At 44.5% G+C, this 25,273-nt stretch overlaps 2 protein-coding genes across 3 annotated transcripts in view; both read left to right on the top strand.

The window, feature by feature from the left end:
* The first annotated feature begins 732 nt into the window (after window positions 1–732).
* Window positions 733–14,850, top strand: capzb (capping actin protein of muscle Z-line subunit beta). Of its 2 annotated transcripts, XM_023992157.2 has the most exons (9): window positions 733–920; window positions 6,363–6,452; window positions 7,874–7,995; window positions 8,197–8,310; window positions 8,805–9,063; window positions 10,602–10,667; window positions 10,913–10,989; window positions 12,438–12,539; window positions 14,205–14,484. In XM_023992157.2, the coding sequence occupies exons 1-8, from the start codon at window positions 918–920 to the stop codon at window positions 12,529–12,531; spliced, it is 825 nt and encodes a 274-aa protein (XP_023847925.1). In that variant the 5' UTR covers window positions 733–917; the 3' UTR covers window positions 12,532–12,539; window positions 14,205–14,484. The 2 variants fall into 2 exon arrangements, with proteins under 2 accessions (XP_023847925.1, XP_023847934.1); XM_023992166.2 differs by lacking the exon at window positions 12,438–12,539 and having other exon boundaries at window positions 14,205–14,850.
* Window positions 14,851–16,598: 1,748 nt separating this feature from the next.
* Window positions 16,599–25,273, top strand: part of LOC111975553 (cadherin EGF LAG seven-pass G-type receptor 2-like) — an 83,137-nt gene continuing 74,462 nt past the window's right edge. Inside the window, 1 exon segment of the mRNA XM_070442902.1 lies at window positions 16,599–20,452. Within this exon segment, the coding sequence (XP_070299003.1) occupies window positions 16,894–20,452 (3,559 nt within the window). The 5' untranslated portion in view covers window positions 16,599–16,893.

Raw genomic sequence — 25,273 nt, 5'->3', positions numbered from 1 at the left:
ACATGGATGTTAAATCTCCAGGAACAGGGTTGGAGAGCCTGGTAGACTACAGTATATCTAAGAGTACTTTGTTGAGGGAAGTTTTATTATGACCAAACTATGAGTTCAGAGGCATTACAACAATTGATATTGGGTCAATGTCTGAGCGAAGAGACTGAACTACTGTAAAAATCACCTATTTATTATCATCAATCTCAGACAAGCACTAAGCCTATTTCCCATATTATAATTCACAATTGGCACATACATGCATGGTAGTTTAAATGATGTTGATACCAACAATTGCAATAGCCTAGCTGTGTTATATTTCTGCTATGTAATGTGTCACAGATCTTTTGCCGGTTTGGTTGGCCAGTATTACAAGGTTGAGTCAGACCTAGGTTTATTCGTTAGACCACTTAGTCCTGGTGTGGTCACATACAGACTACATCAGGATCTTGTACCCTTCTTACAAATAATAAAATATTAATCTTGTGGATCAGAGTATTATTATGACAAGCATGAGTAAATGGTGTACAGTGTATCAGCCCCGTTATCATACCTTCCCTCTATCGCCCTCTCTGTTCTTTCTGTATATAGGCTACTTTTTACCACTCACCACTCCTCTCCTCTTTCCATACTTGGCAATGCCTTACTTACTCCTCTCCGATTGGCTGCTTCAGAGACCGAGTAGCGTGACCCGGATATGCAACCGCCTCTTGTTTTCTCCGTCCCCCTTCCTTCCTGTACCCCGGTTGAGGAAGTGAATTCGCTGACAAGGCTGGGTTCAGTGAGGGAGGCGAAACAACATCTATCTGGTGGGGGTAAAAACAACAGTAGCATAGACGAACAAGTCGTGCAAGCACAATACAACGAACGTGTAAAGCCATCGGCGAAAACATATTTGCCCTCCGAGATCGTCACCGAGCGCCGCAGACATGGTAAGGCCGCGGAGACGAGCTGGAGAAATGGGGATGGGTAGATTTTGGTGGGGCTACTAAGGGATATTAGCCAGCTACAGTAGCTAGCTGTCCTTTTATAGGAAGTGCTGTGTTGCGTTTCGAAAATGGCATAGACATGTATATACGCTACTCACAGTTAACTAAACGACCTATGATTCCTAGTCCGAATTTCATTGTTAACTAGCCAATTTGTTGAAGTTACAGGATGTTTTGGATTGAGAAACTAGTTCAGGGATTAGAGACTAGGGTCTCGCTCTCGCCACCCCCTCCTCTTCCAGACACACACCCCATGGTTAAAATAGTACAAGCACCGGGTTGCTTGTCGCTAAAATCGGCCTGCTCCGCCCATTCTCTCGCATGAATTGGAGGTGACGTGTAAACCACAATTCCCAACTTTTACTTTGCTTCAACAATGTGATTTACGTGTTCAGTGACTTTTGTTGACAACACTGTCAGTGTAACTTTGTATAACACGTTTTACACCGTTTTGCGCAATAATGTAACTACCTTTTAAATACTAATAGGAAAGAATATTCGGCAGGGTAACCTAGTGGTTAGAGCGTTGGACTAGTAACCGTTGCAAGTTCAAATCCCCGAGCTGACAAGGTACAAATCTGTCGTTCTGCCCTGAACCCACTGTTCCTAGGCCGTCATTGAAAATAAGAATTTGTTTGACTTGCCTAGTTAAATATAGGTTTTTAAAAAACAATAACATCCTTGAATTTTAGGCTTATTGTGGTGCACCTGACGAAGGAAATTCAACCACTGTTGTCACTTGCATGTCTATTTAACAATATAACAAAATATTTTTAAATACCTAATGGATTTAAACATTTGAAGTAATGTGTGGCTGCCCTGTCAACTAGCAACATTCACACTGTTCTTCACCTCCAACTCCACTGGACTCAATAGTCCCCCTTTTATGAGTCCCCTTTTCAATAGTCCCCCTTTCATGCTTGGAATGAATTCTGATACAATATTCCTATAGTGGAGAGCAGATGGTCTGTCTCCCCAGCCACCCCCTGACTTCACCTCATCCATCCTGTTGGTCCAGCCTCACCGCCGCCTCTGACTCCTGTGTCAATTGGTCCAGTGTTTACGCAAGACAGGGCCGTTGGTAAACAGTGTCAAGGAGCGCAGGTGTCGGCTGAACAAGACTATTTCATCTGCCCAGAACAGCCTAGATAGAAACCAAAAGTGTGAGAGAGGGCATGCAGTACATGATCTGAAAACCTTGGCGGTGTTCAGGAGAAAGCAGACTGAAGTTTGTTTAGGGAAAGAATGATTTTGGGTGTGTGATTCTCCTATAGCCAGCTGCTCTTATCTGGCTTGTAGTCTCCACCTTGGTTTCATCTGATGACTTGGTATTGATTCAAAGACATTGAGTTGGTATTTTATCGAATTTGTCTGTATTGCATATTGGAATCTGTCAGTTGGTGTGTTTTGTTTATGAGAATCAGATGTTGTTTATGAGAATGACAGTAGGAGACTTTAGATTGGTGGTCCTTACAGACAAACTGAGATATTGCCTAATCTTTACATCTTTCAAGAATGTGTTTCCTGCGCTAGATAGTATTTTTCAGTAGTTACTAGATTTCAGTTATTCTTGACTTTCATTATATTATGACTATTGTCGGAACTGCATTAGTGCATATTTGATGAGTGCGACTTGACTTGCTTCAGATATCTGCATTCCTCGGTTGAGTTCACACATGCACAACAATCCCATGTCATTGACCGTTGCATTTTATTAGGTGGGAATCAAGGAAGATTCATGGACTGTTGACTTTCCAGGTAGATGATCACATTTGTTTGGACTGAAATATAAGTATTTTACAGTATAACTTCAATAGAGCACAGAGATCGTCTTGCCTGGCTACCCATCCACAACGCTGCGACCAAACGCCATGCCCACTAACATATTGTCTCCACAATGAGGATTTTCTCTCCTTCCTGACAGCTTATCAAATGTGAACACGTTCAAACCATTCTGGTGGGTGTTTTGTACAACGCCCCTCACTTTGACGTCAGGCTCGGACTGAATGTATGTAGCTAGTAGTGATGGGGGGGTCGATACAGTTACATATCGGGATATTATTTTTGACGATATATCGTTTTGACAATATTGCAATATTATTTTTGCGCTGGTTGGCTGTACCTGCACCAAAACAGTATTTTTCCCTCATAGCTTTTTCTCCATATTCTTTTTAAATAGGGAGCCAATTTGTTTACATCACTTTTATTTCCATGACTGATCAAAACTGGTTTTCTCATGGCTCTCTCTTGTCCCTCTGCAGCAGACGTATAGTGAGCAATATGTTTGGAACATCGAAATCACAATATTGAGTAGCATGCATATTGAATCGTGAGAATTGCAATACATCTTGTATTGGCACCAAAGTATTGTGAAAATATCGTGAGTTCCCTAATAACTAGTGATAGAGCAGTGGAATTAAATTCAGTACGAGTCGTCAGGCAAGAGATCACCTCACAGACAAAAAAAGTATCTGAAATGTTACTCTTGTTGCACAGCACAGCAGCGAGCTTCACTTACACAAACTTCTCAGATTACACTGCCTGGGGTTGCTGAAAAGTTTCAATTTAAAGCAAAAGTTGTCATCGGTCAATCAGTGCTATTATTTAGAAAGTTTAGCTCGCTTCATGTTGCCTGGGGGCCCAGAACATAACGTCATTAAAAATAAGAATCCTTCATCAGTCAAAGCACTTTGATTCATTTCCGTAATACAAAGATGAACGTTGTTTTCACAGATGTATTGGTGAAGCGCAACATTTTTATGGACCCTCTCTGGCCTGCAGCTCCTTATCTCCTTGCCAAATCTCCGTCCTGTACATTTCTCAGTGGTTTCATGTTGTGGCTGGCCTGCCCTCCACGCTAATGTTCTGCTGCTCACCGCATAGTTCAGTGAGAGAAGAACACCATCCGGGAAGGCTCTGCTATGTGGCCTTGTCTGCTAGCTCAGCTTCTCCCTATTACCCACAATCCCCTCTGTGCCCCTGCTAGATCTCCTCAGTAAGTGAACAGACAGGGAGCTTGTGGAGAGACCGACTGATGCCATGACTCAATCCATATTCATTCTTTCTGAAGTTCAGTTCAATCACATTCATTTATATGGGCTTGTCTGACAAAGTCGAACAGGCCTGTATTAAAAAAGACAAGTCTGAGCCCTGAGGTGTTAGATCAAGGAAGAACTGCCTAATGACTTTCTCAATGTTGGTCTCCCAGGGCACATCTCTGGCCAGTTCTAAAAGACTAGGACAGAATCACCAAGCCAGCCATTTAGTTATCGACAATCAACTGAGACAATTTAGACAATTTCACATTACAGTGAAAAATCCTCGCTTGTAGGAGCAGATTATTGAGTTAATGGCTACTCATTCTCCACGAATGAGTCATTTTTTAAAATGAGCACTCTTTTCTTTCCTCGCAAAGGTTTGTACTAGCAGAAAAAGTAGAAAAGGCAGTGGAGTGAATTGTTCACATTTTTGTTAAGGGTTAGTAACATTTTCAGTTGCTGGTAACTTGTCTTCATTTATGAGCGCTCAAGCATTCAAAAAATGTTGACCTTTCCAGATACCATAAAATGACGGGCCTGTATCAATAACAGGATGATTAACAGCCTTGCCTTATATGGTAACCAGTCAATCTGTCTTCCAACTACCATGGTTAGGCCTATCAATAAAATAAAATAAATCTTTGACCCAGTCAAAAGGTTTATAGTGTTTTATTTTGCCCCTACAAGTAAACAAAACCAATGTTTTTAGCCAAGGCCCAGTTGTGGTTTTAGACGCTCCCTAAAGGAATCTGCCATGGGGCGTTAACTTGTTGTGACCCACCAATGAGTCCAGGCCAATGATTTATATATATACACTAGATTACATACTGGATGCTGTTTTGAAGCTACCGTGCCTCCATCTTGGCACTCCCCCACCATAGTCATTTTTTTTTTTAAATTAGGAAGTTATAGAAATGCATTTACTAATGTCTACATTTTGTTTTTGGGCACATTTATTATATTTAACACCTTAATGCATACTGTTATAATATTATGTGAGCTAAACATGAAATACTGTAGAATTCCATTCATTCCTTTGGAGGATTGCTTTTCTGAGGAGTGCTAATATGGCCGACCGGTAGCTTCAAAGCCTCTCCATGGCCAAAACATAGCATCAACAGACAGGGTTTATATACATCATTGGTCCAGACCAACTGCAGTTAGGCCCAGACCTAGTGTTGGCTACTAGATGGGTTTGTCACATGAACAACTAGGCTATTTGGGGGCAAATCCAGAACTTTGTCTCTCATGCCACTTAGTTTTGCTTTGATAAAGTCTCGTGACTGAAACCATAAGCAGCTAGCTCCATGACTTTTGTAATCTCAGGATGTGTAGAGTTGGGCGGTATCCGGATTTTCATATCGTCATACCGTCCTGGGGCGTGAACTTGTTGTGACCCACGAATGAGTCCAGCCCAATGATTTATATATACACTAGATGACATCCTGGATGCTGTTTTGAAGCAACCGTGCCGGCCATATGCATAGTTTTTGCAAAAAAGACCTTGCTTTTCAATTGTAAGCTCATTTAGCCTACATGTGGCTTCCAGACCCTTGTCAATACACAGCTGGACTCACCTGCTCCTGCTTTCTCCAGTTGTGCTATTTACAAACATGTGACTGGCTGAACTGTTCTGTGGAAGTACGGTAAGCTTCATAATGTGACAGGTGACATGAAGAACGCAATCTGCTTTATATTCTAACTTATTGCACAAGTTGCCTGCAGGTATTTACTTAAAAAGTAGCTACAAATATTAAAATGTTTAGAAAAACGATTTCCGAATACCCCTCAATACGGTTTACTGCCTAAGTGAGTGTATGGCTATGTTTGCCAGGGTTTGAATGTTCCCTACATAGCCTAGTCACTGCCTGGCCTGGCTTGGCTCGCCCCTGTCCTATCCACCGTAAGAAGGTAACATGCATCCATCAATGGCTGCCCCCTCAGTCTGCTGGAGCTGTGTGAGAGGCTGGGAGCTTTGTTTGCTCTGTGTTCAATTCAATCTATTTTAGTTGATTCAATTCAGACAGTGATAGTGATGCATTTTAGCATTTAAAAGTCCATTTAATCTCAGAAGAGGAATGAAAATGTACTGTTAAAACAGCTAGCCTGTTATGTTCCAAGACCCGCCTAAACCGCTGAGAATTTTTTTGCAGGGGTGAACTTGGCAAGGTTCAAATTRGCTTCCAATCAATGTAAAATGAACAGTGAAACACACATTTTCTCTTGTGAAATGGACAAAAAATGTCAAGTGCAACTTGCTTTTAGACTTTCTTTTGCAGAACTAGGCCTATGCATTTTGTGTGCAGGAATGTGTATCAAAAGCTGACTCATTGTGTGTGTATTTCAGAATGACCAGCAGCTGGATTGTGCTCTGGACCTGATGAGGCGTCTGCCTCCCCAGCAGATCGAGAAGAACCTCAGTGACCTCATCGACTTGGTGAGTTGCCGGTAGATGACAACCAATCCCAGTCCTATACACAGCCCGGACTGTGCTTGAAATCTCCCATAGTGCAACCAGATCTGAGAGATGAACCTGAATCGGACATAAATCAAACCACACTTTCTCCAGTGATCGTTCTCCACCTTTTTTTATGGTCATATCCATTCTTCCCTTCAGACCCCAGTCTGCTCCTCTTCCTTCCTTCTCCCCTTTGACACTTCTCTCCCCTGGGCACCAGCACTCTCCTTGACCGCCTCAGCCCGCTCCTATGTAGCTAGTTGTTAGCGGTCATTAGAAAAGCTGTCAATCACTCTACATGGGCCCATTTAGCCCCCGCCCTCTCCTTACACTCACTCCTGATGGTTGGGAATCCAATGAGCTCACTTCCCATATCCTCCTCTAGCACCACCCTTTCCCCCTCTCTACTTTTCTTCCCCCCCAACCCACTCTATTTCCTCTGTGATTCTACTTTCGACCCCTGTCTCCCCCTTCCGTCTGTCCCTGTTCCCCCTCTGTGTGTCTGGTGGTTGCCAGGTGTGTGGGGCTGTGTCCAGGGAACAGAGAAGGCATTGTGTCTGTGTGTTCTGATTAAGGAGTGGGTAGGAAGGGGGGGGGGGTCCATGTCACTCTGAGAAGTTATTTGTACCCCTTTATCCCCTGAGACCCATTGATATCCCTTCAAATTCTTTCCCTCCTCTCCCTCCCTCTCTCATTTCCCACTTAGCAAGGAGGCGGAATGAGGAAAAAAACAGCTTAACCTTATTTCCCCCTCATATTGATTCAAGGATATCATATGCCGGCATTCTCTTGTCTCCCTGCCTCATCTGTTTCTCACGCACATTATGCCCTCTCTCTACCCCTACTGTCTAGCCCAGCATAGTTGGCAACTGTTAAAGGTGGATTGAATTGCCAAAGACAACGTTCTTTTAGTAAATTTGCTTCCTGCTACCCCCAGCACCACCACCCTAGACACACACCCTTGTAATCAGTAGTCAGACTAAATTCAAGACTCAAACTATGTGAGTCATTGCTCTATTTATCTTGAATGGGCTTTTAGTGGGTTGATGCACAAATACATATTGATAGGTTTCAAATCATATTAGCTGTATATGAAATCGGTTGTTTGTAAGTTACTATGGTACCTGTTTAAATAAACTGTTTTGTGTATGAAATTGTACAGCATGCTTTAAAAAATTGCTTTTTGGAAATATAGTTGAATGCGAGAGACTTATTTTAGTAAATGTTTTGGAGAACATTTGAATGTTTGCATGTAAGTTTGCGAGAAGCTTTGCGTGTAAGTTTCTTGTTGAAAGTGTGTTTGTGTGAACATGTAGAATACTATTGAAAGTGTGTTGTTGGAACATGTCGTGAAGGCTATCTCTCTCTCTCTCTGTGTGTGTGTGTGTGTGTGTGTCCAGGTGCCCAGTCTATGTGAGGACCTGCTCTCCTCTGTGGACCAGCCTCTGAAGATCGCCCGGGACAAAGTGGTGGGGAAAGACTACCTGCTCTGTGACTACAACAGAGATGGTGACTCCTACAGGTAAGACCTGACAGCCTGCAGCTCCTCTTTTACTGCCGTCCTTTCTTTCCCACATATCAATGTCATCAGGAACCATGCCTGGTATATAACAATTACTTAGAATTATTTGTTTGTCAAACATGGAAATATGACCACGCACACAAATGATAAAGAGTGACAACCCTTGATTTGGATTTACTCTTGCTCGTTCTTGTTTCTCAGATCCCCATGGAGTAATAAGTATGAGCCTCCCATCGACGATGGTGCCATGCCATCTGCCCGCCTGCGCAAACTAGAGGTTGAGGCCAACAACGCTTTCGACCAGTACAGAGACCTGTGAGTAACAGTAGTCCCCTAGTGTTACTATCAAAACAGTACAGAGACATGTTAGTAACACTAGTGGCCTACTGGTATTATCAAACCAGTACAGAGATCTGTTAATACCAATAGGCCACTACTGTTACCAGCAAACCAGTACAGAGACCTGTTAATCCAGTAGGCCACTAGTGTTACCAGCAAACCAGTAGAGAGACCTGTTAATACCAGTAGGCCACTAGTGTTACCAGCAAACCAGTACAGAGACCGGTTAATACCAGTAGGCCACTAGTGTTACCAGCAAACCAGTACAGAGACGTTTGCTTATCATTCTACCATAGTAATATCATTAACACATTATAAAACGGGAAGTTGGGGATCCTCGATGTTGATTGGCCAAAACAGCATTCCAACCTTTTGTATGTCAGATGATATACGACGTCTATGACACAAAGAAATAACCTGATAAAACCACCAATGACAGTCTTATTATCAATGCCCTCTGTGTTTGTTAGGTATTTTGAGGGCGGTGTTTCCTCTGTATACCTGTGGGACTTGGATCATGGCTTTGCCGGGGTCATCCTCATCAAGAAGGCCGGAGACGGCTCCAAGAAGATCAAAGGCTGCTGGGACTCCATCCATGTGGTGGAGGTGCAGGAGAAGTCCAGCGGACGGACCGCTCACTACAAACTCACCTCCACTGTCATGCTGTGGCTCCAGACGACCAAGACCGGGTCCGGAACCATGAACCTGGGTGGCAGTCTGACAAGACAGGTACTTACACTGAACAAAAATAAAAACACAACATGTAAAGTGTTGGTCCCATGTTTCATGGGTTGAAATAAAAGAACCCAGAAATGTTCCATATGCACAAAAATATTATTTTTCTCAAATATTTTGCATTAGTAAGCATTTCTCCTTTGTCAAGTTAACCTATCCACCTGACAGCATCATCAAACACTGTTCATTTCACAGGTGCACCTTGTGCTGAGGACAAAAGGCCACTAATATCATATGTGCAGTTTTGTGTCACAACACAATGCCACAGATGTCTCAAGTTTTCCTAGGGAGTGTGCAATTGGCATGCTGATTGCAGGAATGTCAACCAGAGCTGTTGCCAGAGAATTCAATGTTCATTTCTCTACCACAAGGCACCTCCAACGTCATTTTAGAGAATTTGGTAGTACCTCCACCTGGCCTCACAACCGCAGACCACGTGTAACCACGGCAGCTCAGGACCTCCACATCCGGCTTCTTCACCTGCGGGATTGTCGGCCACCAGGACAGCTGAGGAAACTGGGTTTGCACACCCAAGGAATTTCTGCTCAAACTGTCAGAAAACGTCTCGGGGAAGCTCATCTGCATGCTCGTCGTCCTCCCCAGGGTCTTGACCTGACTGCAGTTTGGTTTCGTAACTGACTTCAGTGGGCAGATGCTTATCTTCGATAGCCACTGGCATGCTAGAGAAGTGTGCTCTTCACGGATTAATCCCAGTGTCAACTGTACCGGGCAGAGGACATATGGTGTTGTGTGGGAGAGCGGTTTGCTGATGTCAACATTGTGAACAGAGTGCTCCATGGTGGTGGGTTTATGGTATGGGCAGGCATAAGCTACGGACAATTAACACAATTGCATTTTTTCAATGGCAATTTGAATGTACAGATACCGTCGCAGGATTCTGAGGCCCATTGTCATTCCATTCATATGCCGCCAACACCTCATTTTTCAGCATAATACAAGGCCCCACAATTCCTGGAAGCTGAAAATGTTTCTTCTTCCATGGCCTGCATACTCACCAGACATGTCACCCATTGAACAGGTTTGGGATGCTTTGGATCGAAGTGTACGACAGTGTGTTACAGTTCCCACCAATATCCAGAAACTTCGCACAGTCATTGAAAGGGAGTGGAACAACATTCCACAGGCCACAATCAACAGCCTGATCAACTCTGCGAAGGATATGTTGCGCTGCATTAGGCAAATGGTGGTCACACCAGATACTGACTGGTTTTTGATCCACGCCCCTACTTAAAAAAWWTTTTTTTTAAGCTATCTGTGACCAACAGGTGCAGGTCTATATTCCCAGTCATGTGAAATCTGTAGATTAGGGCCTAATGAATTTTATTTAAATTGACTGATTTCCTTATGAACTGTAACTCGGTAAAATATTTGAAATTGTTGCTTTTTTTTTTTTTTTTCAGTCTACATACAACTGTGTGGTGGGGGGGGTCCGCATGCTTTCGTGATCTATGTCTCCTGGTTTAGTAGTTGCAACACTTTACAATACCCTCATCCCTATCTTTTACTTCCAGATGGAGAAAGACGAGACAGTTGGAGAGTCCTCCCCACACATTGCCAACATTGGCCGCCTGGTGGAGGTGGGCAGAACTACACCTTATGCGTGCATGCCCTTATACACTCTCACTCACTGACATATAGAGTTACTTACGCACATGGTGGTTCACATGGATTCCTTAGCTGAAATAATTATACAGTAAACCCATGTGAACCAAGTAATACTTTAATGTATACAGTAATACTGTGTTTAGTTACAGTAAAATGACTGCGGTATATTGATATCACAAGATTTAATGTTTATATGTGAATGACTTTGTAACCTCAGGATATGGAGAATAAGATTCGCTCCACTCTCAATGAGATCTACTTTGGGAAGACCAAGGACATCGTCAATGGCTTGAGGTATGCAGGGGCACACACACGTCACATTGGTAGAAAGTTAGTGTGCGCATTCGACATTGCAGCTGCCTTTTAAAGGCGAGTTGAGATTGACTGATCTACAAATCACCTTGTATCCTTAATAGCTAATCAATATTATTTGTAGATCAGTCAGTCTCACAATTTACCCGTGATACACCAGTTTTGATCAGGGTTGGGCAACTTCGATGGGGGTGCGAACCACAATCTGAACTCATCGAGGAGCCCCACATTGCGAGCAAAACATCTTAGTGGCCCCCACTTGACAGCGGATAATAAAACTTTTTAGAGTTCATTCTGTGCAATTCTACAGATTTTGCCATAGGGTGGAGAGAAATGTTTGCAGTTTTTTTCATATCTGATTGACACTGACTAACAAAATCAATAGGGGCCCCCTGGCTGGTAATTTGATCATGATGACAGTTTAGCGGCCAGCTATATAAACTTAGCAATCAAAAAATGATGACATGGGCTAATTGACTGACATAACAAAACTAAAACTTCTGATGTACAACCAAATCAAAAAATTGCACCCAGTGTAGTCTACCATTCTAATTTGAAACAGTAAATTGAAATCAGAGTTCCCGTTTTTTCCGGGGGGGGATTGATCAGAGGGCCTTCAAAAGAGGTGCCGTGGGCCACATCAGTTGCCCATCCCTGGTTTTGATACTCATCTACTGCATTTTTTGTTTGACCTCTTTCACCCATACTCATTTTTTTCTACTTTTACCCCATTTTCTCCACAATTTCGTGATATCCAATTGGTAGTTAGTCTTGTCCCATCGCTGCAACTCCCCTATGGACTCCGGAGAGGCAAAGGTCAAGAGCCATGCGTCCTCCGAAACACGATCCTGTCAAGCCGCATTGCTTCTCGACACACTGCTCGCTTAACCCAGAAGCCAGCCGCACCAATGTGTCAGAGGAAACACCGTCCAGCTGGCGACTGAAGTCAGCTTGCAGGCGCCTGGCCAGCCACAAGAAGTAGCTAGAGCGCGATGTGACAAGTAAATACCGTCTGGTCAAACACTCCCCTAATCCGGACGATGCTGAACCAATTGTGTGCCGCCTCATGGGTCTCCCGGACATGGCCGGCTGTGCCTTAGACCGCTGCGCCACTCGGGAGTTCCTCCGTACTCCTTTTTACCCATGGCTGTATCTGTTAACGGGGATTTTCCATCTTTTTTCTGCCATATTGTTTCATCTGCTTCCCATGTAATTTTCTGTGTTTTTCAGTTCTACAATTCCAACCCTGTTTATTTATTTCCATTTCCCCTATTCAATCCCATGTTCTTCCTGTTCTCTCTTTCATCCCACTATCTCCTCTCCTCCTCCTCCTGCTGTCCTTCCATCTCTACTCTATATTCAATTGTCCTTCATTTGTCTGCCTGTCCCTCTCCTCTTCTACCTCCTGCCCCCTCTCCACTGTGCTTTAGATCTATTGACTCTTTGCCTGATAACCAAAAGTACCGGCAGCTCCAGAAGGAGCTGTCTCAGGTCCTCACCCAGCGCCAGATCTTCATTGACTAGGGCCAGAGGTATCGTCTGGCATGGGACAACACGCTGTGCGTGTGTCTGTGGCATTGGAGTGTGTGTGCCTGCGCGTGAGAGAGAAAGAGAGATTGGGCGCGTAATGTAGTGGCATGGTGTGTGGTTTTGTTTGTGGTGAATGAGTGGTTTCTCAGACAGTTGCAACTCCCTGACGTTTTCTCAAGGAGTGTTTGTTGCAGCTGTTCCAACATGGAGTTGCATGAGGAAGAGCCCTAGATTAACTTACCTGTCTAAACATTTAACATTGATTGCACCCCCTCTTAACAGTGAAAGACAGTGTGACATCCTCACCGCTTATTGTGTTTCAAAATTAATTTGCTGTTTTTCCATCTGTGTTTATCAGGCTTTCTTCAGGGTGTCCACGGGTCCTTAAGTCTTTGTCTTGAATTAATGTATCTGATTTAAAGGCCTTAAGTCTTAAAATTTATTAAATTCAGTTTTCAAAGTTCTTACAAACTACGGTGGACATGACTATAGTGTTTCAGTTTTATATTGTGTCACTGCTTAATTGTTGCCACTACGAAGAAAAAAATAGAACCTCAAATAATACTCCAGGTGCACTTTCAAGATGTTAGAGATCTAACCACGTGCTCCTCTGTGTGTGCGTGTCATGTGCCAGTGAGAGTCGGGACATTGCCAGAGATAGAGGAGAGTGCAAGGTAGCCTATACAATTTGATAAACAACACTAAGCCTGTACACCTGGTGACCTAGCGCAATGGAGTGTTGACTCTGTTTTATACAATAACAGTGCTGTATATTTGACTTTAAGGTACTTTTTCAAAGTGGTATTGAGTATCATTGTACTATGCTGGTATTGAAGCCAGAATTCTGAACACTTAGTTTGATCTATCTAACAATTAGCCCATTGGGGTAGCCTAAACAAATGCAGATGGGCAACACCATGTTTCAGCCTTCGGTATCCTAGCCACTATGGTACTACATCCCTTAGGCTGGAGGAGAATGCTCATTGCTAAACTAGCACACCTGCCTGATATGATCCATGTAGGCTATAGCCTTTGGTGAAAATATTCCTTTTTGCCAAAATGGGCTCATTTCTGGAGAGGAATATTAGCAGGTGTGTGGTGCACGCAGACCTTAAATTGGTATTATATTGCTTTCCAAGTAGCTTTAAAAAGGTCTGCTGGCTGACCTCGGTCGTCAGGTGACTGGTGTTTCCTCCGACACTGGTGCGGGTGGGTGTTAAGAAGCGCGGTTTGGTGGGTCATGTTTGGGCGGATGCATGACTCGACCTTCGCTTCCCGAGCATTTTGGGCAGTTGCAGCGATGAGAAAAAAGGGGGTAAAAATACCAATGATAATCTTAAATTCAACTTCATGGAACCTGCATATACCCTGTACCTAGGTACCTTATTTGCTTTCTGACAAACTCACTGCTACTACATCTATTCCGGAGTTTCAAATTGACCCCTATTCCCCTTGGCACTCCTGTATATCTGTACCTATTGGATAGTTTTATGGTACTTGCCTCACCTTAGCATCTGTGAGACTGTGTGGAACTCTTATCATATTGCTTAGATGAAAAATAAACATTCTACAGAAGTGCTTAGGGGGGTAGATGTTGGGTTCATTTTGTAATCTGTTGTATATTTAATCTGCCCCACTCACTCCTCCCTCCCTCTCTCCCCTGATAGGAGTGTTCAGACCCTGGCTGACAAATCGAAGCAGGAGGCTCTGAAGAACGACCTGATGTTGGCACTTAAACGCAAACAGCAAAGCTAGAGATGCTATTGTTCTTTTTTCTGTTTCTTTCTCTGTCTGTTTCTCTCACACCCTCCACCTCTCCCGCCATATTTTGTCTGTTTCTGTTTGTATCTCTCCTTCCATCCCTGTATGCCTGTTTCAGTGCTGCGTCCTTGTTCATTCGTGGAAAAACAAAAAATGGAGAAAAATGCTTAGCTTTTTATTCATTTTTTTTATTTGCGCGCATTGTTTTGAGGCATCTCATTCTCTATGGAGCCATTCACCTTCTCACTCTCTCTGACTTGTGTTATGAATATTATGACGGTTAATGGTAATCTTAGTGTGACGGCAATGTTTTTATCCCTATAGCACGCTCACAGCTGAGTCAGTTTTGAATGAGTGACATCAGCTCTCCTATCCTCTGGTTAAGGGACGGGGCTGACGGACTGTTCTGTAGATGGGGCAGGCTGGGCATTCAAACATTACATTTTTACCAACATTTTCTTACTTGCACCCATTATATCAAAGTGTCTATGCCACCACCTTATATAACTGTCAATTTTCTGAGCGATGTATTGGAGGGAACGGAATGGAAGAGGTTGTCTCTCGATATTATGTATTGTAAGGATTGGTCAACGGTTTGCTCTTTGTCCCACTCCATCCACATGCGTTGAGAGTCTGTGGGAGCATGGGATCTTGGGATGGCTAGATGGAAGATGTAGACTGCTAAAACATGGGGATGGACTGTTAAATTCACTGTGTATACCCATGTCATTAACCCCCCCACCTACACTGTGTATAACATGACGATTTGCATCCCTCTGTCTCTCTCCCTCTGTCTCTTTCTCTCTTTCACCCTTGTCTATGTTGGGGTTCACAGTTTGTCTTTTTGCGTCTTGACGGAAGCTTTTGACAGTTTCTGTTTTGGGGGAATCTTTTGTTGTATTTTGTTTTAATTTTGTAAAGCTTATGATTCATATTGTATTAGAGCCTCCAACAACAATAAAAACAGTAAAAAGCTATCTTTATTGTAATTTTTGCTTTTGTTCTGCATGTCCATCACTCACATGGATGAAATGTTTTGCTTCAGAGTGGTTTTAGGTAATCTAAAGATTATAAACCTGTTTATAGAGAACTGATGTGGACACTGAGGTTACTGTGCTTTTACAGTAATGGTCAGCTTCTTATTAGTGATACCAGGACTCATTGGGCACAGGAGTTCAGCTCTACACACTGCATGGGTGATTTTCACTCGCATCAATAAATGTAGGCATACATTTCTCACTCCAGGTAATCTCTGGAACTAGTCCTTTGTGTGCCTTCTAAATGTGCACTTGTGCAGTCTCCTCGGGTATCTTTGACCATATGTGGATTTAAGTGCACATTGTAAACTGAACATTTCACAGTGATAGGTGGCTGGATTAAGATTATTGTATCAAGACTGTTGAATGACTACGGCAGGATCACTGTAAAAGAGATCTGTGGACTTCTCATGAAAGCTTGCAGTCTAACCTCATTCCCAGTCTCAATTTCTACCAAAATAGCTGGCTGGTAGATGTGATTAGTTGCAATCTGATTGCTGTCTGCAGTAATGCAGATGTACCAGCAGGTGGTAGGAAAATAAAGTAAATGTAGCTCACTCAGCAATTACAATGTGGGAACTAAAATATACTATTGTACACATTGATTCAGTTATCACAAACACGATCAATTTGAGAAGATCAATATAGGTCTAAAGAATGACCATGAGTAGCTTAATTGCACAGCTGCTCAGTACTTCCCTACTGCTTTGTAAGAGGCACATAACAGACATGGTATAATGCCTGTGTTTTTAATGAGGATGAAGACGCCGTTGGCATGACCACTCTCCCACATCAGATAACATCATGTCTCCTGGTACTGGAGGTCTGCAGCATCAAAATGATGCTTTACTCCATTTAACCTCATATACAAGACAAATGCATTTTCAATACCTAAATAGAACTAGAGTGCTTTTCATATAGGCCTAATGTGTAGTGTAATTAGACTACCCTATGAGGTAAGGTAAAATACCTTTTGTATTAGACAGGTATTTATAGGCGTAGGGAAACTGTACACTTTCAGGTGCCCCGGGGATGAGAACTGAAAGACCCTCACAAGTTTAGGCTTATTTTTGTGTTTAAATAGTGAGAGCGTTTGTGAAGGCATAAGGAAAATGTTTTTGCATTATAGGAAGTCTTATTAATCCATGTACTGCAAAAACACTCAAAGGGGACTAGAGGCCAGTCATCTCTTTACAGCTCAGTGTGGCCCCTGTGAGAACGTCCCCCTCCACTCCATCTCTTTCTATCTCTCTTTCTCTTTCTCTCTTTCCAACACACTGAAACAGGTTTATGGTAATGAGAAGCCTCAAGGCGCAGGGGTAGTTGGAGCCATTTTAATCATTCACGCGGATGGAGTGGTGGTGTCGGCTTGTTTGCATGGTGAGAAGCTTTGGCAAGCAAGGTGACTGTGGTTTCTCTCAATTCAATTGGATTAGCTACTGTATAGTAGTGAAAGCATGGATACGCGGCAACAAAAGGGAACGACTAGACTGAAAGTTTAAGGAAAGCGGCAGTAATTAGCCTACGTTCAAACCTGGTTGAACATTATCGTGGAGCAATGCCCGTCATTAAGTGGGATTTGTTGTTTATTATTTTCGGCTGGTTTGAACTCATTTCACTGTCGAATTGCTACAATGTACACATCAGTGAGGATGCGGAGCAGCGGACGGTGATTGCAAGTGTTGAACAGAGCGGGGCATGCACTTTGGATCAGGTAATCGCTCCTAAATTCTCAAAGACCTTTATTGAAACTGATGCGTCCGCGCGCGTTGTGTTCCTTTCAGGTAGTTTAAATTGTGCCTCGCTCAGCTCCAACCCTTTCACCGTGTACACTGTTGTGGACTGCATGAACAATGTCCCAGGGTTGAGGCACCTCCTCACAAGCCAGTATGATGTTTATGTTCACGGCAGGAACTGTTCAAGTAAACACAAAAGGAAATCTCAATGGGACTTGGAGATAATCAGTTTGTTTAAAGCCCATAATCATCAGTTAGAATGCCACGAGTCTGGTACTGCGCTCCTCCGGGTATGGGATCTACTACCCGGCTCTCCAACCCACAGCAGTATGCACTGCAAGGTGATTAGGAGTTCGGTGTTATATTTTTCTGAGGGGCAGTTGTTTGTGTCCAAGACGCTGTGTTTGAAACACGACACACTTCTTGAGCTAGACTTACATTGTAACCAATACACAGGAGATGAGAGGGAATCCAAAGGGAACAGCATCTCAGTCCACTGGCGGGTGGGTCAAGGCTCCTTCAAACAGGGCCACTTGGGGAAGTTACTACAGCAGGCTGCCCAGTCTGAATCAGGCATAGTGAGCAGGAGCAAGAGGGCTGTTAACAGTAGCCCCCAGTTTCAGCCTCCTATGTACCAGGTGGCTGTGGCAGAGAATAAGCCAGCTGGAACTCCTGTAGTTGTTTTGAAGGCAGTAGATGCTGATGAGGGGGAGGCAGGCAGGCTGGAGTACTTCATAGAGGCCCTGTTTGACAGCCGCTCCAACAACCTATTTGCTGTGGACCCAGTCAATGGTGCAGTCTCCACTGTGGAGGTGCTGGATAGAGAGCAGAAGGACACCCATGTATTCCGTGTGACCGCTGTTGACCGTGGCACTCCCCGCCGGACGGCCATGGCCACCCTCACCATCACAGTGAGTGACAGTAACGACCATGATCCCGTCTTTGAGCAACAGGACTACAAGGAGAGTGTTAGGGAGAACCTAGAGATCGGCTATGAGGTGCTGACCGTCAGGGCCACAGACGGAGACGCCCCGGTCAACGGTAACATCCTGTACCACGTCCTCAACAGCAACGGTTCGAACAATGTTTTTGAGATTGACTCCAGGTCGGGGGTGATCCGCACGAAGGGCCCAGTGGATAGAGAGATGGTGGAGGCCTACATGCTGTTGGTAGAGGCCAACGACCAGGGTCGTGACCCCGCCCCCCGCAGTGCCACGGCAACTGTTCACATTATTGTAGAGGACGACAATGATAATGCTCCCCAGTTCAGTGAAAAGCGATATGTGGTGCAGGTTCCGGAGGATATGGCACCCAACACAGAGATCCTGCAGGTGATTGCCACAGACCAGGACAGAGGGAGTAACTCCATGGTTCACTTCAGCATCATGAGTGGCAACACCAGGGGCCAGTTCTACATTGATGCCCAGACAGGCAAGATGGACCTGGTCAGTCAGTTGGACTACGAGGCTAACAAGGAATACACCATTCGCATCCGCGCTCAGGACGGGGGACGCCCGCCGCTCTCCAACATCAGCGGCCTGGTAACGGTGCAGGTGCTGGATGTCAATGATAACGCCCCCATTTTCGTCAGCACCCCCTTCCAGGCCACTGTGCTAGAGAATGTGCCGGTGGGTTACTCCATCATTCACATCCAGGCRGTTGARGCAGACTCRGGCGACAARTCRAGGCTGGAGTACRGCCTCATTGAAACCARGCCCAACTTKCCKTTTWCCATRAACAACAGCASTGGWTGGATAGTSGTAGCCGCTGYMCTGGACAGGGAGAGCYTGGACTTCTACAACTTTGGGGTGGAGGCCCGTGATCATGGCCACCCGGTGATGTCTTCCTCAGCTAGCGTTAGCATGACCATCCTRGACGTCAACGARAACAACCCAGAGTTCACKCAGAGYTCATARTACATGCGCCTCAATGAGGARGCRGTCGTGGGSACAAGCGTGGTGACGGTMTCTGCYGTGGACCAGGATATCAACAGTGTGGTGACYTATCAGATCTCCAGTGGMAACACCAGYAACAGGTTRTCCATCACCAGCCAGAGTGGAGGGGGCCTCATCACCCTGGCCCTGCCCCTTGACTACAAGCTGGAGCGCCAATACGTTCTAAGTGTCACTGCGTCTGACGGCACACTCTTCGACACCGCCAAGGTGTTCGTCAACGTCACCGARGCCAARACCCACKGMCCCGTGTTTCAGAGCTCRCATTACACCGTCAACATCAATGAGGACAGACCTGTTGGCACCACCGTCGTGGTGATCAGTGCTACAGATGAGGACACRGGGGAGAATGCACGTATAACCTACTTRATGGATGACAGCATCCCCCAGTTCGACATRGACTCKGACACAGGKGCTGTCACCACCCAGATGGAGCTGGACTATGAAGARCAGGTGTCCTACACYTTAGCCATCACGGCCCGGGACAARGGRATCCCACAGAAGTCTGACACRACCTACCTGGAGATCCTGGTGAATGATGTGAATGACAACTCTCCTCGATTCCTCAGAGACCACTACCTAGGCTCTGTGATGGAGGACGTGCCAGTGTTTACCAGCGTCGTCCAGGTCTCTGCCACTGACCGAGACTCTGGCCTCAATGGACGTGTCTTCTACACTTTCCAGGGGGGAGAGGARGGRGATGGAGACTTCATAATTGAGTCRACCTCTGGTATTGTGCGAACGCTGCGTCGCCTGGACCGWGAGAACATGCCWWTRTACAACCTGCAGGCCTTTGCTGTGGATAAAGGTGTTCCTGSTCTCAAGACGTCCGTGGACATCCAYGTGACCATCRTYGARGTSAARGACAACCCTCCRGTGTTTGAGAAYGATGAGTTTGACATKTTTGTGGAGGAGAACAGCCCAATAGGCCTGGTAGTGGCCCACGTATTAGCCTCGGACCCAGACGAGGGGAGCAACGCCCAGATCATGTACCAGATAGTAGAGGGAAACATCCCAGAGGTGTTCCAGCTGGARATCTTCTCYGGKGAACTYACRGRTCTGACAGATCTCGACTACGAAACACGGTCAGAGTATGTCATCGTGGTCCAGGCCACCTCCGCCCCACTTGTCAGCCGTGCCATTGTGCACATCAAGCTGGTCGACAAGAATGACAACGTACCAGTGCTGAAAAACTTCCAGATCATCTTCAATAACTATGTCACTGACAAGTCCAGTAGCTTCCCCACAGGGGTGATCGGGCGGATCCCTGCCCATGACCCAGACGCCTCAGACCAGCTCCAGTACAGCTTTGAGGCTGGTAATGAGCTGAACCTGGTCATCCTGAACCAGAGCACGGGGGAGATCCGGCTGAGCCAGGCCCTGGACAACAACAGACCCCTGGAGGCCTCCATGAGGATATCTGTCTCAGGTAAGACCAACCCTGTCCTCAGTTGTTTTTAATACCTAGGCCCTTTTCTGGTATGCTTGTTGTTCCTACTTATGTTTCTCACTTGAACATTTTCAACATTACAATTTACAATATGTACTTTTTATGACAGAGTGAGTTGAACACTGACTGCCATAGACACTTTTTTATGTATGACCTCCTCTGATTCATTAATTCAATATTAATCATGAGTTAAATTTAACATTCAGGGGGTGATCTTAGTGTGTCTCCTCAAGACTTATGTTGACTTTTTAGGGAGAAGTCATCTATAGACTAGATTGTGCGTTTTTGCATCCGGGCAGGGAGATGCAATATCACAGGTCAGGAGATTTGTTTGGTGTACTGGTGCATTTTAGTTAATCTTCTTGGGGTTTGTTTTTATGTTATAGTGTTTGTCATCTTGTTAAAGAGCAGGCGGCCGTGCCCAGGCCTGATGTAGATCAATGTGTTGTCCTGAATTTAAATAGCAGTTTATCTGTGCATGTCTGCAGCTGGATGGCCTGCTCCTGTGGGAAATACATTCCAGTGGGTCTGTATCATTTTCCATAATTGGCCAACATAAAACCTTCATTTTCAGCTAGCACACAATATTTACTTCAATTATGGACTGTTTTCTAGTCTGTGTACTCACGCTATGATGACACGCTATGATGACATTTGATGTCAAACTGAGGATAAAACAACATTTTTCCCATATATTTTGTATCACATGCCAGATTGGCATGATATTTCCCTAGTTACTCAGTCATTCTTTGTAATATCAGACTGAGCACGACACACCCTGTGTTTACATTGTGTTCTTAGCATTTGAATTGCCTTTGTTAACAAATATAGCATGAACCAAACATAGGCCTTATGGCTATATTTTATGCTAGGCCTATATGTCATGTTTCAAGCCATGATGGACAGTGCCATCTATGAACATACACTTTTTAGACCGGAAAGTAATACATTTTTGACTCACTGCAAAGATAAAGCTTTTACGTTTGGAGAGTTATAGTAGCTAGCTCATGGAAACCAGTGAGCTGCGTTGTCTTCTCTAACCTCTTGTTTGTCTTTGAGTTTGCACTCTGCCCTTGTAATTTCACCTGTCAGCACTAATTACAGAGCATTTTATTTGCTACAAAATGTGACTAAACTTGAATCGCTGCGGGACAGTTGGGAGAGAGATTTGTGGCCCTTGGTTTCTGGGAGCCAGGCTATAGAGCTGGTTCCTTTATGACCTTGGCTCTAATTAAAAGAGAGGAGCAACCGCAGCAAACGGCACCTTTTTAAATGTGGCATTGCTTTTCAGTCAGGGATTTGACATCAAAGCGCCCATATAACTAGATGATAAAATAAGTTTAACCAGATGGATTAAAACTTCCCTATTTTTATCTTTACTCTGATGGATGCAGAGGTATAGTCTAATGAATATAAGTATAGCATTCCTATTTTGAGTTCTATACTAGACCAATAGACAGTGCTAGCCTGGCTGAGTTGGTCCTGAGTGCCAGATACTATATGGTCAGCAGTGGGTAGCCATTATAATGTATTGGAGCGCTGCTTTGTTTTTTTGTGTTTTTACTGCTTCTCCTCCCTGGAGCCTCTTTAAAGGAGGAGTCCCCGGTGACAGATGAGATGGCTGTCTGTCTTTCTGGGAGACAATGGCGAGCGATCGATTCAAAGGCAAGCGAGAGGAGCTCATGCTAGGCCCTTGTTGGGGGCAACAGCTGTGACTCTACCAAGGACCAATTAGACGGCCGGCTTCTCGCCGCGTCCCGCACCTGCTGGGGTATGTGTGTCAATACCCCTCCGGGTGAAAGAGGGGAAGAAGGAGGGAGAGAGAGGTGGTTCATAGAAAGGATAGGAAAATCACGTTGGCGTAAGATGGATAGAACATGTGAAGATGCAGAGGTAATGAGAAAGGTAAATAAAGAGGGATTATGGTAGAGAGATGGGGAGGGAGGGAGAGACGGTAATGAACGGTACTGGTGCCTGCCTGTAGAATAGAAGTTGTTGACCCCAATTCTGAGAGCTCTTCCCTTGACGACTTCATATCCTTCCATTATCTTCCCTTTATGCTCTCTGATTTATGAGGTGATGCCATATGATGGATTATTCCATTAACCTCAGCTAGTCTGTGATGAAATGCAACAGATTGTATCACTTGAACCACATAAATTATACTGCTAAGGTGCATCACTTCAGGTATATATTGTTACTCTATCTAGATATGCTGAGGAACAACAAAAGGTCTGAAAAGGGTTGAAAAGAGCTATACCCATCTCTACTATACTGTTTAATCGGAGTGGTGCAGGGTTGAATAGCCTTTGATTGGCATGGTGGGTCCATATTGCACTCTTTGTAGCTGCTCAGATAGCAGCCCTGGCAATTATACATTTAATTAATCCTTTGTTTAGCCAATTAGGGAGCCAGTTTTCAGCCATGGTGCTCTGCGTATGGCCTTTATCAATAAATTTGGGTACGAGGGATAACCTGGCTAATGTGCTGGATTAGACGTTCCCTATCGCTGGCCATGGGAGTTAAAAGCTCTGTATTAATTGCTGCTGCCCAGATTATGGTTGTAAATACAGCTGATTACAGATTTGTGGGGTAGACATTCCATGTCACTGGCCATGGGAGTTAAAATCTCTGCATTAATTGCTGCAGCCCAGATTACAGTTGTAAATACAGTTGATTACAGATTTGTGAGGATTGTTGGATCCTATTCTCCCTCCTGAGTTGAGGAACAGAACTTACACCAGATCAGCCCAACCAGGAGTTGTACCAGGCTGGCAGATAGATAATTGATGTGGCAGAAGCTGTGCTCTGTTGCTCCAGCGTTGATATACTGCTGAGCTGATCTACTGCTGCTTCTTGCATGTGTGAGCTTGCATTAATGTGTGAGCTTGCATGAATGTGTGTGTGCTTTTGATGCTGATTGGATTTATCTTCCTTCCTCTCATCCTCACTACTGAGTTTGATGGAATACTCTCCCTCCGTGTTCGTACCTGAATATCATTCTAGAATAAACACCATGGTATTTACTTTGGAATGTTTGTTCCTTTGATGAAATGTGTGAAGCCAGAAGCCTCTGTAGGCAACATACTGCACATACCCACTGTTATAGTCGTCAGCACTGAGATTAAATGGTCAAGCTCTCCCCTCTGACTGAACATAGCAGCTTGATTTGCCTCAGAGTGCACGGCAAGTCATGCATTAGCTCATAGATGACATGCTAATAGCAAGCATGCTATGTTGTCTACCTAGGTGGTCTCTGCCCCGGGAGGTACTGTCACTGGCTTTATCATCAGTAGTCAGTATACTGGGGATTTTCCATAGGGAAACTCCTCTCACCAACCCCTCTGTAGCGTCACAGCTGACCCCTGACCTCGAACTGTTCTCAGTTCCAGTCTTGGTCAACTCCCTATGTCATCAGACTACACATTTATCGATTTCACTAGGATTAAGGAAATGTGAAAGGAATTGGATCTGAATTAGGACTAAGATGTTGACAACAGAATCAATTTCTGTAGTACATTGCATTGTGATTATCTGTCACAAATCTTATTTCAAGACAATTACACATGCAAATATTGTTTGAAAAGACTAACTGCATTTACAATGTTCAGCTTGTTTTGAATATTCAAATATGTTATTTGAATGTGAGACAGTTCTCCCGACTCCCACACAGCCCAGGCAGTGAGTCCATATTCTGTGTTTTGTAAGGTGTCCATTTTCCCACTGTCACCATTCACCAGACTACATAACAGGACAAGAGTGGAATTTTTTAGGAAGCCACTCATTCATCACATCTAAATTTGCGTCAAGCCAGTCCCAGTTTATGTAATTCCATTACAGTGTATTAAGACTGGGCTGTTGTCTGTGGATTGTCTTCCTCTGTGGCTGGTTGCTGCCAGGCGACATGGTCTGACTGGCTCTAATATTAGCTGAGGTATGGATGAATGCACTAGTGTAGCAGTTTTTGTCTCGCCCTTTCCCCCCCCTTTATTTAACTAGGCAAGTCAGTTAAGAACAAATTCTTATTTTCAATGACGGCCTAGGAACAGTGGGTTATCTGCCTTGTTCAGGGGCAGAACGGTTAGTGTTTGAAGCCAATGGGTTTTCCCCATGACTACGCAGACATGGATAAAGGGAGAGCAAGAAGTTGAGAACTTGTGCTTATACTCAGAAATACCCTTGGCCTTTACACTGTCGCGCAATATGCCATACAATTTCCATGATGTAGCACCTGTCTGTTGGTGTGTGTATGTTTGTGCTGACTTGTCTGTAATGGCCCTTTATCTCTCTCCATACCTCGGTTGCCCCCCAAGAAGTTATTAGTCACAGCCCTGCTTGGAATGTCTGTAGCACTTTGTCCACCACCTCTGCTCTTCAATCTAACATCACCTATCACCTTGATTCTTTCCCTCTTACATTTATCAGTCATCTATCCCTCCTCTTCTATCTCCCTGTGTCCATGATTCTCAGCAACCTCTCCACGGCCCCCTTCCCCATCCTTTCAAGCTCCTCCACCCTCCTTCTTTTCTCCCCATTTCTCCTTTGACTGTTGTTCCCTCTCTCCCCTGTGAAAGGAAGAATGCATAAGATAAATGCTTTGTTAAGCACCCAGTTGTCATGGTGACCCCAGCAATGCCTGAGAAATTCCTGGTGGGTGGGGACAAGGGGGAAGGTCCCTTTGTGGAGGGAATATGGGGGGAGGGGCAGCACATAAGTTCTAAAGTGCAACAGGGTTACTTTTGAGCGAACTGTTGCCCTCTCCCGCTCCCCAGTGAAGGATAGATCCCAATGAGTCTTGCT

The sequence above is a fragment of the Salvelinus sp. IW2-2015 genome, linkage group LG1 (assembly GCF_002910315.2).
Source record: "Salvelinus sp. IW2-2015 linkage group LG1, ASM291031v2, whole genome shotgun sequence".
NCBI classification, from domain to species: domain Eukaryota; kingdom Metazoa; phylum Chordata; class Actinopteri; order Salmoniformes; family Salmonidae; genus Salvelinus; species Salvelinus sp. IW2-2015.
The sequence above is the reverse complement of the archived record's forward strand: the minus strand, read 5'-3'. Positions and strand labels throughout refer to the sequence as shown.

What these genes read in the sequence shown, in the direction of transcription:
- capzb (XM_023992157.2), top strand. An exon ending in AGAGATGGTGACTCCTACAG is followed by an intron (nt 7,996 to 8,196) that starts GTAAGACCTGAC and finishes CTTGTTTCTCAG; the next exon opens with ATCCCCATGGAGTAATAAGT. An exon ending in ACATTGGCCGCCTGGTGGAG is followed by an intron (nt 10,668 to 10,912) that starts GTGGGCAGAACT and finishes TTGTAACCTCAG; the next exon opens with GATATGGAGAATAAGATTCG.